The sequence below is a fragment of the Syngnathus leptorhynchus genome, chromosome 3 (genome assembly GCF_054491065.1).
Source record: "Syngnathus leptorhynchus isolate UIUO chromosome 3, UIUO_Slep, whole genome shotgun sequence".
NCBI lineage: Eukaryota > Metazoa > Chordata > Actinopteri > Syngnathiformes > Syngnathidae > Syngnathus > Syngnathus leptorhynchus.
In genome coordinates this window covers 14,317,792-14,338,314 of record NC_141197.1, presented here as the reverse complement: position 1 = coordinate 14,338,314, position 20,523 = coordinate 14,317,792, and the positions used below count along the sequence as shown (strand labels likewise).

Sequence of the window (20,523 nt, the reverse complement as noted above, 5' to 3'; positions counted from 1 at the left end):
TAAAAGATCCCCGTTCTACTGGGACCCATAAAACACAGACAGTGTCTTGGCGAAGAATGGGCTGCTTGGGAAAAAGAAGGCTCGGGTGGGGGTTGGGGGACACGGAGTGGATATAGACAAGGAAAGCAGGTAGGCTGACTGTCAACCAAAGAGGGAGATGGTCAATATCAGGAAAGAAAATTGGCTGATGAACTAGAAATTTGAAATACCAAATGACAATATTTTTTTCCTTGTCTGCTTTGATGCCAATTTTGCCAACTTTGACACCACATCCCAAAAATGTATGGAGTAAAGCCAATACTAAGGTGCAGTCAAAGTATAGACATAAACCTAATCTTGAAGATTACCAAAATGGCCGCAGAATGGTGAAACATGCCTTAAAGGACTTTAATTTCAACCATCCAATATTTCTCCCTTGCCCCAGTCCTTCTAATTCGGCGGGTCCATTAATGGAGGCTTTGTGCTATCCAGCAATGCTCATAAATCCATTTATCTGATGCTCAGGCAGGCCTTTAGTTAAGAATGAAGGAAAAAAGTTTCCAGATGCAAATCAAGACAGGGGAAAGGAGATGTTCTGTATATATACAGGGAAGGTGTTAGAAAGGGTGGCAGAAATGAGTGATGGGATGGAGATGGATCACTCTGATTCATCGGCTGAAGGAAGTGAAAACACAGTGATGACAGAAAAAAAAAAGCAGCAGAGCCATTTAAGCAGATGACGCGATGGCGATGATTTAATCTCGCTCTTTATGCACTTTTGTGCCCCTCCCTTTCCGACGTCAATCCCTCAGAGTGTCATTAAGTGAACGAGTTTAAGTGCCAAAAGATCCCATTTTTTCCCTCTTTTTCTCCTTTCTCCCTCACTCGCACCTTTTCTCTCTGCTTATAAATGAAAAATAATGGCCCTGGAAGGGGGAGGAATCAAAGAAGAATGGGAGGACATGCGAGGAGGTGGAGGAGTGGAGGAAAGAAGATTAAGAAATCAGTCAGTGCACTGTGCCGAGCGAGAGGTTGAATGCATTTATGTATGTATGTTATCAGTATAATTATGTCGCTATGTAGCGCCGGCTCACTGCTGAAAGAGCAATCTTATTGTGCCTGTGTGCTCTCCGGATGAACGTTAAAAGAGGAGGAAAGGCTTGGCGCTCATCGCTCCTTTATGTTTTTAAGTGTTTCAAAAGATTTCTATGAAGAGGGGAGGTCTGGAGGTGTGCGTTCAAAGACGCAAGCTGAGAATTACCAGATGAGGCCAGCGTGTATCGATGTTTTGCTTTTGTCATTTAAAGGGTTTAGTTTGCTTCATTCATAAATTATCGGGAAAGTCAGCGATCATCAAAATATCTATCATAAAAAATGTATCCCAAAATGTCTTAATAATTCTAATTTTGGATTGACTCTGTGGGGATGGTAATAATTGAATGTGATTTGTTTGAATTTTCCAACTTTCATCGACAATACATTATATTCACAGATAATGCTGTGGGTTGATCAAATAGTTAGTTATGGCGTCCCGCATGGGTCTGTCCTTGGACCACTTCTTTTCAAATCTTTACGGGCTTCCCATTAGGAAACACTGCAATAATTTCCATTATTAAGGTATACGCTTATTGATCAATGCAACCGATTCTGCCATCCAAATTTCAGGTGACTAGATACAGCCAAATTATTGATCTGATTTAATACATAACTAGCATTTATGTTTCCCCCTTAAGATTTAAAGTTTGTATATATTCATGGTTGTGCCTCAAATATCGCGAAATGTTACGTAATTCCTAAGTTACTTTGACGTCATATATTCAGGAGGTTAATCTATCTGTCTTTTAGTATGAGGCAACACACACACATGCACACACATCAAAACTATAAAGCTGACTGCCTTGCCTTGTCTCCATTCCCTGATCAAGCTGTGTTATTTTCTCCTCCTCGTGTTTGTTTATCACCCTTCTCTTCTTGAGGGAATGGCAAGTAACAGAGAGAACAGAGCGATGTTTGGAGTCGTGAAAAGGAACGGAGGGGCAGGAGGGAACGAGTGTTTTGTCTCGAGTGAAGGTGGTCCAGCAAGCTGTCATTAGAGTGGCGGTCTGATGCAGCGGCCTGACAACTGGCAGAGGCAAACATACAATCATCGTATTAGAGCCACTCTGCCTCACTCTGTCTCCGTGCCGCTCGAGCTCTATTTTTCTGAACACACTCTTTTATTATATGAAATCTGTGGACTGCCACCTCCAAAGTGAGTCGGAAAACAACTCCAAACTGTTTGTGAACCACCTCGAGGAACTGGGGGGGGGGGGGGGGGGGGGGGGGGGAGAAATCACTTTGAGCAAGTCAGAGACCTTTAGTTAAAGAGACCATCTTGAGAAAAAATGCATTTCTTCATTCAGAAATTGTGTGTGTTGAGAATTGTAGAAGTTGAGCAGGAATGCCAAAGGAAAAAAATATGAGGCTGTGGTGAAAATCACAGCATATCAACTCAATCTCCAGATATCATACAAATGGTACAATGATATGGCTTGGCTGTGAGCAGCATGAGATCTCACACCAGAACAATCTGATTGGTTGCTTGATAATGTCTTAACATCACTGATTTTGCATTAAATTATTTATGTATTCTTTTTTTAATGTATTATACTGCCACCAGGTGGCCAAGGCCCATACACCAGAAGGAGCAGCACAATTGCAATTAATTAATCATGATGTATAAACTTTTTCATTATTTATATTATATTTAAGTATGTTGACAATAGTGGACAATATAATAAGTGCTATTTTTGGGGGGGATGCTGGATCGGATTCATCGCATTTTCATTTATTCTAATGGGGGAAGATGATTTGCGTTTTGCATCGCTCAGTCTTCACACATGAGGGGAAAACATATTTTTGACACATAATGGAATTAGTGACAATGCAATTCCCTCTGTGACACGCAAAGCTAGCAGATCAGAGTATAGTCATCTCTTAGTATTCAGATAAGAGATCTTTTGATGCTTAACTGCCATAGAGAGAAAGCACCCCAAGTGAGCCTAAATTCTTCCAGTAGACCTTTTGTTTAAACATAACCGTAAGTCGATGAAAGCCACTTGTAGGAAAATACATTTGACAAACATAAGTAGAAAATCCAATCTATACGGAGAAGAAGAGGAGGCGAGGAGGGGGAGGAGCAAGCCAAGGCAAAAGAGGCTGAAGAAAGCATTAGAGGAAGAGACGGCAGAAGTGCTGACAATGTCGCCACCGCAGGCTGGCTAATACCTTTCCATCACACCCAGCATTGTGCTCGCCATGCTGATAAGAACACACAGTCCAATAAGCAAAAAAAAAAAAAAAAAAATTGTCACAATTCTATCTGTATGATACTAGCGATGCTTTGGAATGGAAAAGACGGACGGGGGTATGCATTGAATTAGAGAAAGGACTAAGGAGAGGAGTCAAAGAAAGTCCTTTTATATTTCCATAGTCAACTGAATAAAATGATTTCATCAATAAGCTGAATTGCCTTTTCAGGGGCTTATGTGGCAGGGTTGCTGAACTGCTTGTCAGCTGCTTAGTTCGATGCGCGTGAGGGTGCCAGCATACACAAACAATACGACCTGCACATGGTGTTTGTTCACAGGGAAGTGTATACTGTACACTGTCTGAAAAGTGTCTTAGTCAAAGTTTCCCATTGGACATGATGTGTTGTTAGACAAGATTTTATGCACAAAATTTAGAATTTATTGAAGAAGATAATTTCAAAAAATATTTCAATACAAAAACCGAAACAAAAGTAGCTTACTAAAATTATTAATGGCATGTACAGCTCAAAAACATGATTTTGGGGGAGGACATGATTTTAAACAATGTTTTAAAAGACCCGAAACAAGCATAGTTTAAAAAAATTATAATTTAGAAGCATTCTGTAAGCTGACTTCCCTTCCGTAGCTAAATCCTGCTTCACCATATTTGCCTTGAACTCTGTCTGCAGACCTCCAAGTACTACTGGGTTTATATTCCATTAGCAATTCTTTAATGTTATCAGGACCTAAACCGTTCCGCAATTTACAGATCAGAACCTGAATTTTCAAATCTATTCTACAGCTGCCCGTGAGCGAGCGCAAAGCCTTTAGGATAGAAAATTATTGTGGTCGTCAAAATAAATAGCATGGAGTGCCTAAGCTCCAAAGTGTAATATTTCCTATTTCGCAGCAGTCTCAAATGGATCATTTGTCCCCCCCCCCCAAAAAAAAGTACACCAACATTTTGCCTGTGTGTGACAACACAAGCTTCTGTTTATTTGTATAGAGTCACAGTGTGTAGATGATTATAGTTGTTACACGAGACAAAAGTGAATAGAGGAAAATCAAATCCAACAGCGAGAGTTGATTCCAACCACTTTCCCTCCTACTGAGTCCACTTTCTATCATCTTTTGGACCTTTTCTTGCCATGTCTGCATCTCATACAAACACACTCTTGCCACGACACATCAAACACACACACCAGGGAGCAGATCAATTGTTACAGTGTTAGGCGTGCAGGAAACCTGTAATTCTCTTCATTGGCTGCAGAGTAAACCCCTGATTACATACAATCAATGCCATAATGGCCAACACGCATTCTGCCCAATAGGCTGTCGGCCAATAAAGCCAGCATGTGTGGCGCTATTTTTCTGGCTGATGAATATCAATCATTACAGGTACTACACATTCAAAAGGAAACATGGACAAAAGTCACAGTCAAAAGTCAATGTTTAAGCTAACGAGACTATGCAAGAAACGAGTGGCAGGATAAATAAAGCAATGGAATGCATTACTTGGTGTAACCAGCAGAGGTGCTGCTGTTTCAGAAGCACAATGTGAGATGACCTAAAGTGCAACTATCTGGCACCATTTTTCCTGACAACACCAATTGCCAAACAGGCGTTCAAAACTTTTATCAAGATTCTCCATAAATAAACACAACTGTCTCAAATTGTCTTTCCCCATTGAAATGAATCTGCTACAAATTTCTTCCTGCCCCATATTGTGCTCTTTAAGGTATGCACACCTTGGGCAGCAGAAAAAAAATTAAAGAGAATTAAAAAATACGAGCATATAGGATCCAAAATACCTGAAAAATATGTTTTTAACTTGTTCCTGTATGTGAACAAAAAAAACACAATTGTATAGTACACTAGACAGCCACACACACAGAGACGCAGGTAGACGCCACACAGTGCATTTGTGATGAAGGCTAAGACTTACAAGAGGCCCACTAGTGGGGCTATTAGGATGCATCCTGGGGTTTGTAAAGTTTACACACCCACATTCTCCACGAGTGAATGGATGAGCAGTCGAGGGGTGTGCACACACGCAGGGCAAGCTCAGCCAAACGCTATTGATTAGGAATTATGAGCTTTCCTAACAGCAGCCAGCGACTGAGGAATTTTGAGTTTATCGTCGCACGATGCACATGTTAAAAGCGCTGCCACTGAGGAGGCTTTCTTCGACATTCCAAATGAAGACATTCCCCTTCTTTGTGCGTGAGTGTAGTAAAAGATGAGCTGGATTTGACGGTCGGTGTGTGTGTGTCAACACATGAGCAGGGGGAGCTTGTTTGGTGTTCAAACGTTGTCAGATGAGAATCATAATGATTTAGGTCATTTTCTGGTGAGCGCCAGCTGATAAATGTGTTGCTGTCTGCTGCTATCTTTGTCACCTCCCCTCTCTCTTTCTCTCTACCCCCCCACTACCTTTTCCTTGGTAACCCCTCCTTCTTTGTTTTTTTTTATTTTTATCAGCTGTGTCATTGTGTTCATGAGAGTGGCTGTCCATTGTGTGAACAGTGTTGAAAACCTCAAAAAGGAGAAATGAACACGGAATTTATTGAGACTAATGTTTTACCATATTTCATGTGAGTGTGAGGGTTAGAAAATTTGAAACAGAAAGCATTGATTGTCACTACTTTAAATAGTCGATATCAAAACAATAATGGTGGAGCAACACATGTAGGCAGACGATACAACAACACTCACAAGCATATATTTTTGACCGACTGTGAAAATAATGACTATTATTATTATTATCATTACAGTTTACTTAATACCCGAGAGTAACTATGACTTTTATGCATCTGTGTCTGTATGATTACGGAGGGAACACTAGAAGGAGCCGCACAATGATTTAGATTGAAGCATGAAAACGGATGCCCAAACTGTTCAACTCTTTACATTAATTTCATTTTTTTTTACTTCATGTTTTTATAACTAACAACACTACAGAGTGCTATTTTTATAACAAAAAATCGTTGATTGGTTTTGGAAAGCCTGGAACAGTTTACTGGTATTTCCATTCATTTCTATAGGGAAAGATGATTTGGGATACATGCGCTTTGAGTTACTAACACCGTTGTGAAAAGGATTAAGCTTGCATGTCCTAAAAAAATATCTGTAAGTGATTTAAATGAGTAGTGACTTGATCCAACATGTTATGTGCACGCCTTCAGATGACGGTGGAAGAAAATGCGCATACATAAAAGGATGGAAATTGGCTGGTGCTTTTAGAAAAGAAAGGTCAGTGATCAAGGTTAGTGTTCGTCTCCTAGTGTTCGCGCATATGTGTGTATTCAAAGCGTTATCAACAAGTATTTGTGGAGCAACAGCCTCCCCCCCACCCCCACATACTTCTCGTGACATTTCTCTTCCCGCTCCCTCACACTTGGACAGATAGAGAGCCGAGTAACAGATGAAATTGCACAAAAGTATAATAAAAATAAGCACTTAAAAAACCCCAAAATATCCTGAATCGGATTAAAAGCACATATTTTTATTAAGCAGATGGTGAAAGAGGATTTCCACTCTAGTAAATATGACAGGGCTTTCAAATGTGAGACAGGAGGGAGCGCGAGGACAGGATGTGGAGAAGCGACAAGGAGGAAATGTGGAGGCAAAGGAGAGAGAAAGGCCGTAAAAGCCGGGTAGCCGAGTACGCGTAGTAAAAACGGGAGTACATTTGAGGCAATGAGGAGGGGAGGGGGCGAGTGCAGAAGAGGATAAGTAGAAATGGAGGTGAGGAGACACAAGTGAGCTGAATTCTTTAAGCAGATCAGATTGGAGGAAATTGGGCTGTCACGACAGGATTGCCATGATTTACACCTATCCATCACGCTCGATGACGACCAGAGGAACGATGGACAATAAGCCACGCTGGCCCGAAAACGTCAAAATCCTGCTTAAATATTCACCCTTTCCCTCCAGCCAACCTGTTTCTATACTAACTCATAATTTCAACAGGCATACTTTTGGAATGTGGGGGGAAGCGGGAGTACCTGGAGAAATTTGGATTCTATTCAGTTTGTTTCATGTTTTGGTCAGTCCTACTCTTTGTGTCCACCATTCAGGTCCCGCCAGTCACTTGTGTGTGGCTTGTTTAGGTGTCGCCCACAAATCTATTTATTTATTTATTTACGTGTGCATTTTTTTGTGGGAGGATATTTCTCTCAATTTCTCAGTGATTTAATGTATGACTCCTAATGGAAACTTTTCTGATGTTCTTAATCAGGATTGTCTAAGGTCTCTACTTGATGCCATTCAACGTATCAATATTATTAATCAATATGAACATCTGTGATCATGAAGGTAAAGAATGTAAGATGAAAGAAGAAAATGTCCACCAGTACCCAGTACCCACCATCCAGTATATTTGCCCGCAGCACATTTTATGGTCATATTCTGCTGACATTCCTCCTCCTCTCTGGCCCTGATCTTGCTGCTTTTACCTCCCTTGCACTCTCACCTCCCCCCTTCCTCCCCCCTCCGTCCCTCCCTCCCTCCCTCCCTCCTCTCACTTTGGCCCATGCACCTTCAAGCTTGGTGTCCGGACCATCTGTTAAGGAATCTAATTCACATCCACTCATAATCAGGTTTGGAGAGTCCGCTGCCACTGTCTGCTGCATCTGTGCTTACGTTTTGTAGGGAGGAATATACGTTGACTTTTGACCTCCACTCTGTATGTTTGTTTCTGTATAAGTGTGTGTGTGTGTGTGTGTGCGTGTGTGTGTGTGTGTGTGTGTGTGTGTGTGTGTGTGTGTATGAGCGGAGGTGAAGGGGGGTGGAAGTTAATGAGAGGTGAGTGTCTGAAAGTCTGTCTCTCTCTTTCTCCCTCTCGCTCTCTCTCTGCCCCGCCAGTAATCCTCTTCTATAAATCTGCAATCCAATCAGCGTTGTCCACAGACACACACAAAGGCACGCTCACACAAACACACACTCGCATGCGCGCATGCATGCTCGCGGAGCTGTTGTGAGGCCCATCTGTGTGTTAAGGCAATCTGCTTTATCATTATGATTACATTGGGCTCAGTTTACAGCAAGTCAATGTGTGTATGGTGTGTGTTGGCGTTTGCGTGTGTGTGTGTGTGTGTGTGTGTGTGTGTGTGTGTGTGTGTGTGTGTGTGTGTGTGTGTGTGTGTGCCATTGGTGCGTGGCTGGCTGACATTAATCACATTCCCATGGTTTGATGGCCTAAATAAAATGGGGAATAATATTGTTGTCGTCCAATGAAAATAGCAGAACTCCAAACGCAAATTAAACATATCTGCCGAATTACCTTGCAACTTTATGGCACCATCTGAAAATATGGCAGAACAAAACTCAACAAAAATAAAAATGAATAAAATATGCAAGAAGTATTCAGTTTTCATTCATAAAGTAAAACATTGTCTTTCTAAAAGCGTGACATCAATTGTAATGTCTACAATCTATAATTTTAAGTCTTATAAACTATTTCACATGAGTTTGAATTTGAATCCGAAGGCACAGCAATTGCAGTGTGCACAAGTGTGTGTGTGTGTGTGTGTGTGTGTGTGTGTGTGTGTGTGCGCGTGTGTGTGTATTGTAAACAGTGTAAATAAATCCCATCAACACAGTTGGAGTCCGCACACCGTGAGTGCTCATGAGATCCGATGCTGACCTTCTACTCGTGTGTGAATGTGATGATCGTCAAACATTTTCTTTTTGATAGCCTCTGGCAAAAGCACAAATTATTTAATATTGGGAAAAAGTACATCATTTACTTTATCTGTGGTTTCTGGGTCCAGATACAGTTTTTAAAAATGTGATTACCTTATGTTGCTACATGTGAAGGGCAAAATATTAAAACGACTCTTGCACTTATCAAATGCTTTGAGGGCGTTTGCCAGAATAGTGTAAATATTGTGATGGATAGCATTCAGTTGTATCTAATGACGTGTCTTATTATGTAAAATATATATTTGAGTACAATATGGAAATAAAGATAAAACAAATCTCTTTTTCTGTCTAAGGCAATTGTGTCACACACACACTCACTCACAGGCACACACACACACTGGCGGACACATATACACACAAAGAGGGCGCATGTAGCGGTCCCCTCCATGATTGGCCGAGAGACTGCGTGAGAAAGGCTCGGCAGACCTCTAATTGGCTTGACCCAGACTAACCCTGAAATCCTATTGGCCTAAGACTTCCAGTCTCCACACGAAATACACACACAGCTGCACACAAACACACACACACGCGTTGACGTGCTTAAAACTGAAGGGCTACGAAAGTTCCGGCCTGATAATGCAGTAGTTTATCGATATCGCGGCAAAAGCTTATACATGAATTCAACAATAACTGACATCCATTCATTCATTCAGTCATTCTGTCATTCATTCTGTCATTCGCTCTTTCATTTGTTCATTCATTCATTCATTTTCCAAACCGCTTGTCCTCGTACCATGAAAAATAAAAATCCCACTTCCAGTCCATGAGGTTTTCGGGAGGCTAGCAATGAAGACAATGAGTTGCAATTTCATGTCATACATGTTTGCATAAATCCCACGACTCAATAAAAACATAAAATGCTAATTAGGAGTAAATCGCATACTTACAATGAGAATACGGCGTGTCTACGGCTGGGCCACACAAACTCAGAATGATTAAAAGACTGAACAAGTGAGAGACGTCAGGAAGAGGAATGCGCTCGCTGTGTTTAGACATGAAACAAGTTGCGTATTTACAGTTGTGCTTCTAAATATGGAAAGTTTCAGTTTACTTGGTTGGTGTTAGTTAAAGTTTCTTTTAAGGCTTAGTTCTATTATTGTCTTGTCCTTGAGCCTAAAAATGAAGAGCACAATGTCGCACGTTATGTAAAGATGTACCATTACAAGAATAATGAAGCTGTGTTCAATAGATGATTGGAGACTTTATCTCAACATTACGTTTTACACTATAGAGGATTTTATATTTGTAGTGCCATCATTTAGATTTGTATCAAAATTAACAAAAGAGAGCTAATTGATGGTCAGATGGGTGGAACCATTATGATGCCAGGATGGAATGACAATTCGGCAGAAATGCTGGCAAAGTGTGTTCGACTTCAAGGAGATTACGTCAAAGGGGAAAACCTTTAGATTGGATTTGAAAAATATCAGTCGTGGAACAATTCTCTTTGTCCAACCAAGTACTATGCCAAGTGTTATGCCAGAATGACAATAAGTATCTCAACAACAATGTTATGGTGGCCAGAAAGGAAGAAAATCTTTCAGTATGTGTTACCTTGGATTGTAGAGGGCATGTGGGTCTCTCATGTGGTTGGCCTCGAGAGGCTCGTAGCTCTGGTGCATCCTCCAGGCGCCAGCGCCGCATTTAACGTAAGTTGATTTGGAGCTGTCGTCAGTGCTGCTGTTCACCAGTGGGCCCTTCGATAAGTTCATTCTGGAAGACAGCAGTGACTTTTTTTTTAATTTTTACTTGTTTGCAGAAAAGGTATAAAAACAGAAGCAGTTATGCTATTCGGCTAATACGTGGTTCAGCAATAAACAATCAAATAGATGACAATTTCAGTTCAAAAGGGACACATTAAATGGTTAGGATGAATGACAAACGCATATTCTCATGGGGGTACACATGCAGACTCTATGAATGTCTCCGTAAAATAAAAGAACATTTCGTGGAGTTAAACATTGGTGGTATCAATAAAAACAATGACCAGGAATCAGCAGTCCAAATCATTTAAACATGGTCCCTAAATATGTCAGTAAGTGCTTTTGTCAAGCAGGCTGCCTGGTTGAGGCTGCGAATAAGGCCATCAGATGGAGGGACTAAAAAGCAAAAAGCCCCGGAGGGTGACGCACGATGTGTGAAATCAAAAGCAGTGCAGTGTCAGGGGAGAGGTTGTCGCTGGAATGATAAGGTCACCGCAGTCAATGCAATCAAAATTCTCTTTTGCGAAAAAAAACTTAAGTGATTATAACAGAAGGGCTGCCAGAGAGGACAAGGATGTCAAAGCATATTTTCCCTCTGTCATGTCTCTAAATAGCAAAAACCTAAAACGATGCATGACGCGGTAGAGTTCAAACTACAATAATAAACATAACTCCTATTATTGAAAACTGTAACGACAGTGCAAGTAGGGAGGAGTCGACCAATCCAGAAGCTCCCCCTCTCTCCCTCCCTTCATGTAGAGAGTGAAAGGTGGAGGGTGGGGTTGTGTAATTTGTTGGTTTTAGTTCCACTCTGGTGAATAGGACCAATCGATATCTTGCCGCTCCACACTCTTATTGGCTTTGCTTGCCATGTCACAATGCTATATAGACAGAAAACACTTCATAGTGCTTTTTTTTTTCTCCTTCCATTGTCCTGGTGGTGCCAACAGAGGCATTTCTAGTACAGTGCTCTAAGTATTGCATACAATCCCACAGATTTAATTCAGTCTAAAATATCCTAGATTTTTCTTTTTTTTTTTTTTTTACAAAATAATGTACAATATATATTTTGGATGGAACAGTTGCGTTTTTATTTGCATGAATTCAAAACAATCAAATCAAATATCTACTAAATTACGAAATACTAAACTGCTCTTGTCATTTGATTTGAACAATGTAAAAAGCGATCGTGAACTGTAATTCTGCTCATCCTATTCCAATTTTCACTGTGTGTGCGTACGCATGTGTGTGTGTGCGTACGCATGTGTGTGTGTGCGTACGCATGTGTGTGCGATGCTCTGACTCGCTCATGTGTTGCTGGCCCATCTGTGAACAGAATGACCATGGCAGTGTGAGTGTGTGTGTGTGTGTGTGTGTGTGTGTGTGTGTGTGTGTGTGTGTGTGTGTGTGTGTGACATGCAGATCCTAGTGATTGATGAGACAGTTGCCATTCTTACTAATGCAAAAGGCACCTACCCCTGAAGGAAACAAATGCCACCGCATCCTCACACACACACAGAGACACAAACGCACAGGCACACACACACACACACACACACACACACACACACACACACACACACACACACACACACACAATGCACCCTAATTACCCTGCTGCACGGTGTGATGTCATCACAACACATGTGACATACAATAGTACTGCAGAAAATGCTACTTGTATTATTTTAGTTTTATTAAGACTGTCTCTCAATGCAGAAATTTCATCGATTGGAAATTGGTGGCGGGAATTTAACAGGAACAGAAACCACTTTGACCTTATGATACACCAATGATGGGCGATCAGTGAGAAGTTTCTATTCTGCCTTTTAAATGGAAATAAGACATACTACATTGGAAATTCGAATAGTCTAATGTTGTGCATGTGCATGTTATGGTCATGTGTGTTAGGAAATCCATGCGAAAAATGGACTTTGTTAATTGTTCTAGAATGCTATTAATAGAGCATAAGTTCGAATACAGATTGATTTGCATGTGCACGTCAGGGAAAGGGCTGTTTTATGAACTTCATACAAAGTTCATTAAACGGAAATCAAGGTTATATGACAATTACTTGGAAGAGATTTGTTTTTTTTATGAATGACTTAAATGTTTATAAAAGTGTTTTTAAAAGAATATTTGAGGAGTGAGTGCAATCAGTGGAAAATTGACTTTTTTGATGGTGACTGCAAAAAAAAAAAAAAAGGTTTTAATGGACAATAAAACACAGCCGGATGAGAATACTTCTGCAACTACATTTTAGGGAGTTTAGACATGCACATCAAGAATATTTTTATTGATAATTGTTCTGAATGGGAATCCTTTGACTGCAGCATGTTAGCGGCATGCGTTTAGGCAGGACTCTTTTTCAAGTGCGTCACTGCAGTGGTTTACTTTTGTGCTCCTGTTAATGTTACGTTATGTGATGAGAAATTCTTTGCACTCTTTCTAAAGGATGACAACTTCCTATATTGTTCATATGTCTGCATCAGGGCAGATGGAGCTCAATGCAGTATTCCGTAGGCGTGTGTGCGAGTGCAAGCGGATGCACTTGTGTGTACACGTTAGCGTTAGCGACGGGAGCTGTTAGCGGGGCAGGCGGCAGATGGGCTGTCGTTCTTAATAGGGACTGAGCGGGTGCCGAAAGGTGACAGCTACGCACGGGAGGGGGAGGGATGGGGGTTGCGGTGTTTGGAGGTAAATGGCGGAGGAAGTATGGGATAAAGCGGAGATAAATTATCCACGGTGAAGAAGAAGAAGCGTAAGGATCACCTGCGACGAGGCCTCCTGAGGGCACGCTGTGTTAACATTGCGGCCTGGATATACATTGTGATCTACTTGTGTATAATGACTTTTTATTCATTTATTTATTCAAGATAAAACATTTTAACTTTTAATTATGTATGAATCAAGAACACTACATTTTCACAACCATGTCATTGAATTTAAAAGGGGAAAAAAAAGGTAGCTGTTAAATCCGTAACTTAAGAATAGCATCCTTTATATCCACACTAAAATTGAACTTGATTTCGAGATTTATTGTAGAGTTATTGTAAGAGTAAAAGTATGTGTCAGTTTGTTTTTGTATCAAAAGTTCAGTTTTATTTGGTTCAATAAATCGACGTTATGAAACATAAATGGACATTTTGTTAATCAAGTTCATTTTTTTTCACAATGCAATGCTCCTCTTTGCTGTCTGATGAATAATCTTGAAAAAAAAAACTGAAAAGTGCAAAAAGATTTGAGTGAGAAGGAAAAGAATCTAAAGTGAGACGTGCGTCTGCCACATGAAGCATGATGGCAAGATGAGTGCGGGAATATTTCACTGTCAGTCTGCAGTTGGCATGGTCATCCATTTCTTTCATTCTCCTCCCCTTTCGAATATATCCAATTCTTTTTGCCCCCCCGCCCCACTTCCCGCACGTAGCCCGACAACCGAATCATACAAGGCAGGACCTTTGGATGTCTCCTCTTCCTCTGTCTCACCTGCCTTCCCTCACACACGCCACCTCTCTGTCTAAATTTGGTCTATTGTGGCCCAGTCTGCGCTGTCTCCTCCCATTAGGGTTAGCTTTACAAGCCGCGAGCATCACATGATACACACGCACACACACACACACACACACACACACACACACACACACACACACACACACACACACACACACACACACACACACACACACACACACACACGTACAATATCATACACTCGCCACATAATTTTTTTATTTTGTTTTTACCTTTTAGTGATTTTTTTTTTAAATCACCATCGCTTCTAATCGCAAGATGCTTAACTGGTTTTTATTGTTGTTGTGACTGACAACAAACTCAAAAAGATAAAGTAAAAATTTGATAGAAAATTAAACAAAACCTGTTTAATCTATTAATTAAAAACAGTTCATATAGTAAAACCCAACATAAAAGCCGAGTTGAAATACAATGAGTTAAAACTAAATTCTATTCACTTTTATAGCATACATATAATGTCAGTCCGCTGCATATTTTTGGTGCTATGTGCATTACATTGTGTAGAAAGATGTCAGTGATGAGGCACGCTGCAGTTGAGGGTTTGGGTGCCTTGCTCATGGGCACCCAGACATGAGGAAACTGAAGAGCTGCTCTGAAAAGGGATTCGGGATAAATAACCGCAATGAAAAAGGCCAGTCTTACTTTTGTTTATTCAAGATTACGGAGGAAAAAAAATAAAGCACATTCTTCCACCCCTTAAAACGCTGCGCGGCTAACAAATACGACACTAAAATATTTTTTTAATTAATGAAATTTAGTCTTATCATATTTTGAGGGTTTTTATGATGCTTTTAGAAAACTTTTTTTTCATACAGCAACCTCACTTTAAAATAAGTGGAACATTCTCCTAATATTGCAACTTTGCAGTTTAGCAGAGGTAATCAAAACTCCAACTGTGATAAGTGAGGGCGGTGGAAAAAAAAACCCCAAAAACGTTTCTACCACATGACGTAAACCTGTCAAATGAAGAAATAAACTGCAAATCTCCATCAAAGTACATGGAAGGTAAGCTGAATCCTTGAGAGTGAAATGACTTGATAGAAAGCAATAATCACCGTAATCATGAACGCACATCGTGATGTATGGATCGGCCGGGCCGATGGATGCGGGAGGGGGAGCAGGGAAGGGGATACAAGGGGTGGGGGGTGGGGGGGGGGACGAGCAGGATTGCCCCTCACTATACATCACTCTCTGGCGCTGTGTTCTTTCAATCCGCTCTTTGGCATTCAATCACACAACACACACACACAGACGCACACGTTTCGTTTGGCTCGGCGACGGTCTCATGGCTAATTGCGGTGAGTGTGTGTCACAGCTGGTACAGTCCCCTCGCACTGCTCTTTCAACACATCAAGGCCGCCGTTGACCCATGACACGCGCATACACGCTGACACGCGCACGCGCTGATTGATTGGGGGGGCGGGGGTCAAATTCAAAACATCAAGGCTTGTCGTTTGACTGTCTTGATAGACAAATACAATGTGAGACTTTTTTTTTTTTATAGCTGCAACTATGAAGACGCGAGTTGGGGTGCATGTTCTAGAATTTGTGTGTGCATGTGCAGCCGTGTGTGCGCTCATGCGTCCGGCAGACGACGAAGCTAAAAGGTGGGGGGGGGGGGGGTGTCAGACAAAAGCGGCCACCCCCACCCTCACGTCTTCCTTCCTCCCACCTATCCCTCCATGTCTGACTCCTTTGCATCCCCCCCTCCCTCCCTCTCTCCCTCTTTACGGGGAGCAAATTACTGCCGGAACGCTCGGACCCTTCACACCACAGCGAGGGCCGACGCTTGTGTGCGTGAGTGGACGTGAGGACAAACCTGAGAGAACACAAATGCCATCGGGACGGCTGAGCGGACGTATGAAAAAAAGGGGAGGAATACCTCCTCTCTCGGCCAGCAGTGGGTCACACACACAAATACGCAAACACACACAGCCAACAAATCAGCACGGCACATATTGACATGCCTTGACAGATGAATTAAGTAAATGATTTTATAAGGAGATTAAAAGGATTTTAATTTACGCAATCTCTCTTTGGTCGACACCCCCCCTCCTCCTTTTCCCTCCCACCAGTCAGCTTCTCTCTCTCTATTGCTCTCTCCACTGCTCGCTTGAGAATTTGTTGAAAATAGAAATACAGGTATAGGAGGAGGAGAATGAATGACAGTTGGAGATTTTTGTTGAATAGAGTACAATCGTTTTTTTTAAATGATATTTTTTAAAAGGCGCAAATGCAGTTCATGTGCATCATTTTAAGCATTTTGGGCGTTTGAATTCATCTTAATTCTTGAATCTTACTCATTTTAAAGATTCTACATAGCTGTGTAATGACTGCTTATGAAGTAAAAATGTGTATATATATTATAGAATGTTAAAAATGACAATTTATAAATTTGGGTGTAATATTTAAGAAATCGGACATTGGGGAAAAACTCCCCACGACTCAGATTTGATCATTTTATATAATTGTTTACACCTTGTGTGAAAAAGTGAATTCACGCTCTCCCTGTTTACATTTGTATAGCAAATCCCACACAAAGAACTAAATCAAATAATTTGAATGCCAATCCTGAGAGAAAATCATTGTGATGGAGCTCATTTGACTTTGCGTTGGTCGCCTTCACGACGTGCGTGCACGGCCGCCGTGACGACTCTTTTTCATTTCGCTCGCCGAAGAAAAAGAACAAATTTGATACTGAAGAAAATATACTTTAATGATATGCTAATGGGATGTATATGATGGTGTGTGTGTGTGTGAGTGTGTATGGGGGGGGGGGGGGGGTTGCTGGTAGGGGGGTAATTATGTTAATAGCTTAAGCGGCACTTGTTGTTGATGTTATTATTGTTATGATTATTATCGGTATCATCATCAGGATTCTTAAGACTTTAATTAGTGTTAGAAAGCAGCGCCTGAGAGCACAGCAGGGGAGCCGAATAAGGAGACGAGAAGAAAGCTTTGCTCAAATTGTCGCAGTGGACTTTTCAAAGAGCTCAGTCTTTCCATACATGTCTTGTTTTACATGACACGTTTGTTCGCAAATGTTACATGGCTGCTTATTTGCACAATTCCATTCAATTGAGCGTCGGGCCGATGATGACGGAAAGTGCTGAAACTTCAATTTGACTGTGTGCGCTTCGCAAACCGGTTGCACTGGTTTGCATCTGACAAATCAGCATGTGTGTGTGTGTAGTGTGTATTTTCAAGCAATGTGAGCGTCTTTTCTTTTGTGCCAGGATAGAAATGATCTTAAGGTTTTTGTCAGTTTTTTTTAAATCTTCTATAAAAGAGTGGAAATTGAAGTGATTGGGGGAAATGATTTAACTGTATACCTTTCATAATCAAAGTGTGGAAAATTTTGGGGGAAAGAATTCAAAAATAGGTTGTGAAAATTGAACACATCCTTGCTGTGTTTTGAAGAAACCAAGTCATTCAAATCATGATCCAATTCTACATTTTAATTAAATCAGAAGGGGAAAATGCAAATCGCTAAATTCAAATTGGCCTCTAACTGGATTTCTTTTCCCTTTTTCACTTATACACATGCAACTTTTGATTCCAAATGCATTGTTTGTTTCTGTTTAAAGGACTTGAACCTTTTTTTTTCCCCTGACAAAGCTTTGACACACATGAATAAAACCCAAATGCATGATTTTGCCCTTCAATTCTCTCATGTGATCAAATCGTGGCCTGGGAAAAACGTGTGCCTTGCAAATGTTGATGCAAACACAACTGTCACTTCACGCATCCCTCTCATCACTCCAGTTCCACCCGCAACACATTCGGACTGCTTTTGCATGGAAAGTACAGAAAAAAGAATATATTCGATACATTTCCATCTGCTTTTCATGCAACAAACACACACACACACACACACACACACACACACACACAAAATGAGCAACTTGATTGACTCCAATTCATGTGTGTGTGCGTGGAATTCCTGCACGGGGGCCACACGCTGAGTCGGCCGTCTGTAATGCGAACTCCTCGGGCATTTAAGAGCGCACTTCCTCTCTTTTCATCTTACGGCCCTTGTCTCGGAGTGTGAGACGTGTAACCTCAGCTCCCCGCTACCTTGTTCATGCTCTGCTTGGATGAACACGCTTAAAACATGCACACATACATGCAGATGGAGACTTCAGGGAAAATATGTCAAACTTGGAGTGTGTGTGTGTTCTAAAGTGTGTCCTCGACACACACACAGCATGCAGAAACAACCTTCACAGCAACATTTCAAACACTGACAACCAACGCAAGACAATGACAGGTACGGCGATGAGCCAATTTAAAACAAAAGGTAAAATTTACCTACTCTTGTTCAGAGTGCATTAAAAAACACTCGGAGAGCGGACGTCCTACCAAATCCATCGGCGAAAGCGGCTCATTGTCATGTCAACCTCCTCCAGAGAAAAAAAAAAAAGGGTGTGGGGGGTTGCGAAATTGATGTTGAAAAGTTTCAAAGTGTGTCCTCCTCTTCTTCTTTCTCCAGTCTGGGTCCTTGCCTCCACTTGGAGGGAGCGAGACAATTTGAGCGCCGCCTGCACTGATCTGCTCTGCGTGCGTGTGGATGGATGGGAGTGAGTGAGTGAGTGAGCGAGCGAGCGTGGCCGGTGAGTGGGGGGGCTACAGGCGCTCACACACACAGTCAGCCAGCCAGGCGGACAGTTGGGACGGAAAGCTGTGCCGCTGTCCTAATCAACGACTTAAAGCCCCAAATGTGGCTCATGAATATTAAGCGGCGGCTTTGCATATGCGCTCCCTCAAGGCTGCCGCTCCGGCCGTCATTGGTGGACCCTCGGCCAATGGCTGCGGGGAGGGGCGGAGACGGGGATGGCGGGAGCTGAGCCAGGGAGGGAAGGAGGGAGGAGAGCAGGTGGAGAGAGGGAGGGACCGGACAAAGAGGGATGCGGGGAAAGAGAGATGAGCAAGAGACAGGTGAGATTTAAGGCAAGACAGCTCTTTATTTTGCCTTTCTGTCTCTTCATTATCGCCCGACACGGGACGCGGTGATGTACGGGAGCGTGTTAACGAGAACATGTATTTTGGGAGACAACCACACATGAGATTGAAATTGTGAGATAATGAAAATTTTGAGGCCCTAAAATTCTTTGTTGTTGTATCTTTTTTTTTTTTTTTTGCACAGCTCCCTGCCATTCTCCACATTTCAAGACAATTCGGATGGTTGGAAGTGGAACTCAGAGAAGGAAGTGGGGATAAGGAGACTTTTTCCACCACAAGGGGAAACAAATATCCAGGAGACTCCATTTCCAATGTTTCTTCCTAAAAATCTGACATTTATGCTCTGTTACAGAAAGGGGAGGGAGGGGGGGGAGTAGCAGAATGGAGATGGGGAGGAATGGGGGGGATGCAAAGATGAAAGAAAGTGCTTGTGATTAGCAGCTTTGGAGCAGCGCTGATAATAAAACATTTCCTGAAACCAATCTCTGCTTTGATGTCAATGCGTGTGCACGCGTGTGCGTAGCTCGATATTAGTCGGGTGCGGAAACTGAAATATGGAGTCAAATGTTGCACACGTTTGTAAGTTGTACTTCTCGTTGTTGTACTAAGTGAAGATAGTTCAGGGAAAAATGAGTGTATATTGCTAGCATATGTCATTTTTAACATACTAAATGTAAAAAAAAAAAAAGTATGACTGGACTATATTTTCAAAAATATAATCAGTCTGTATTGGAAATTTCTGAATGGATGCTTCTGTTGCTGTGCACACCGGGAATCATCTTTTGCTTCAATGATGTCATCGTTTAGCGTTTTTAAGCAACATCTTAACTTGGCCATATATTGCTCACTAATCCTGACAAAAGTGCTCCCGATTTTCAGAATGTAAGGAAATCTCTTGTAACCAACCAATTTCAAGTCACACTGGGCATTGTGAAATGGATTTAGGTCTGGGCTCTGTCTGAGACATTCCACAGTTGACAATATTTCGTTGATATGATCTCATTGTCATGCTCCAAGACAAATGAACATTTTCATTTTTGTCCTTTACGGATATATTTCTTTTTGATTGACTTGCACAACTGATCGTCTGTCAACATACATGCAGACCGACAGACATGATGCTAATCTCTACTCGTTTATTGCTGACAACTGATGATGATCGCATTCGGGGGAATTCTCACTTCCCAACACCAATCTTGACAAAACAAAGAGCCGCATGTTTCCTAAACACACACTCAGATGCGTTGCCTGCCGCTCGACCAGAGGCGCACGTAGTCAGACACACACACATTTGCTCTGAGGTTCATGTACACAAGCACACACACAAACACACTCACACAGTTATGATGTAT

General features: G+C 41.6%; 1 protein-coding gene across 7 annotated transcripts in view; it reads right to left on the bottom strand.

The window, feature by feature from the left end:
• The window catches only part of esrrga (estrogen-related receptor gamma a), a 139,721-nt gene that overhangs the window by 39,527 nt on the left and 79,671 nt on the right, over positions 1-20,523 (bottom strand). For 6 of the 7 annotated variants that reach the window (XM_085907548.1, XM_085907544.1, XM_085907542.1 and 3 more), the window contains one exon: positions 10,530-10,688. In XM_085907548.1, the coding sequence (XP_085763674.1) occupies positions 10,530-10,687 (158 nt within the window). In that variant the 5' untranslated portion in view covers position 10,688. Of the gene's footprint in view, positions 1-10,529; positions 10,689-18,524; positions 18,701-20,523 lie in introns of those variants that run through there. The other variant, XM_085907541.1, reaches the window with a different exon arrangement.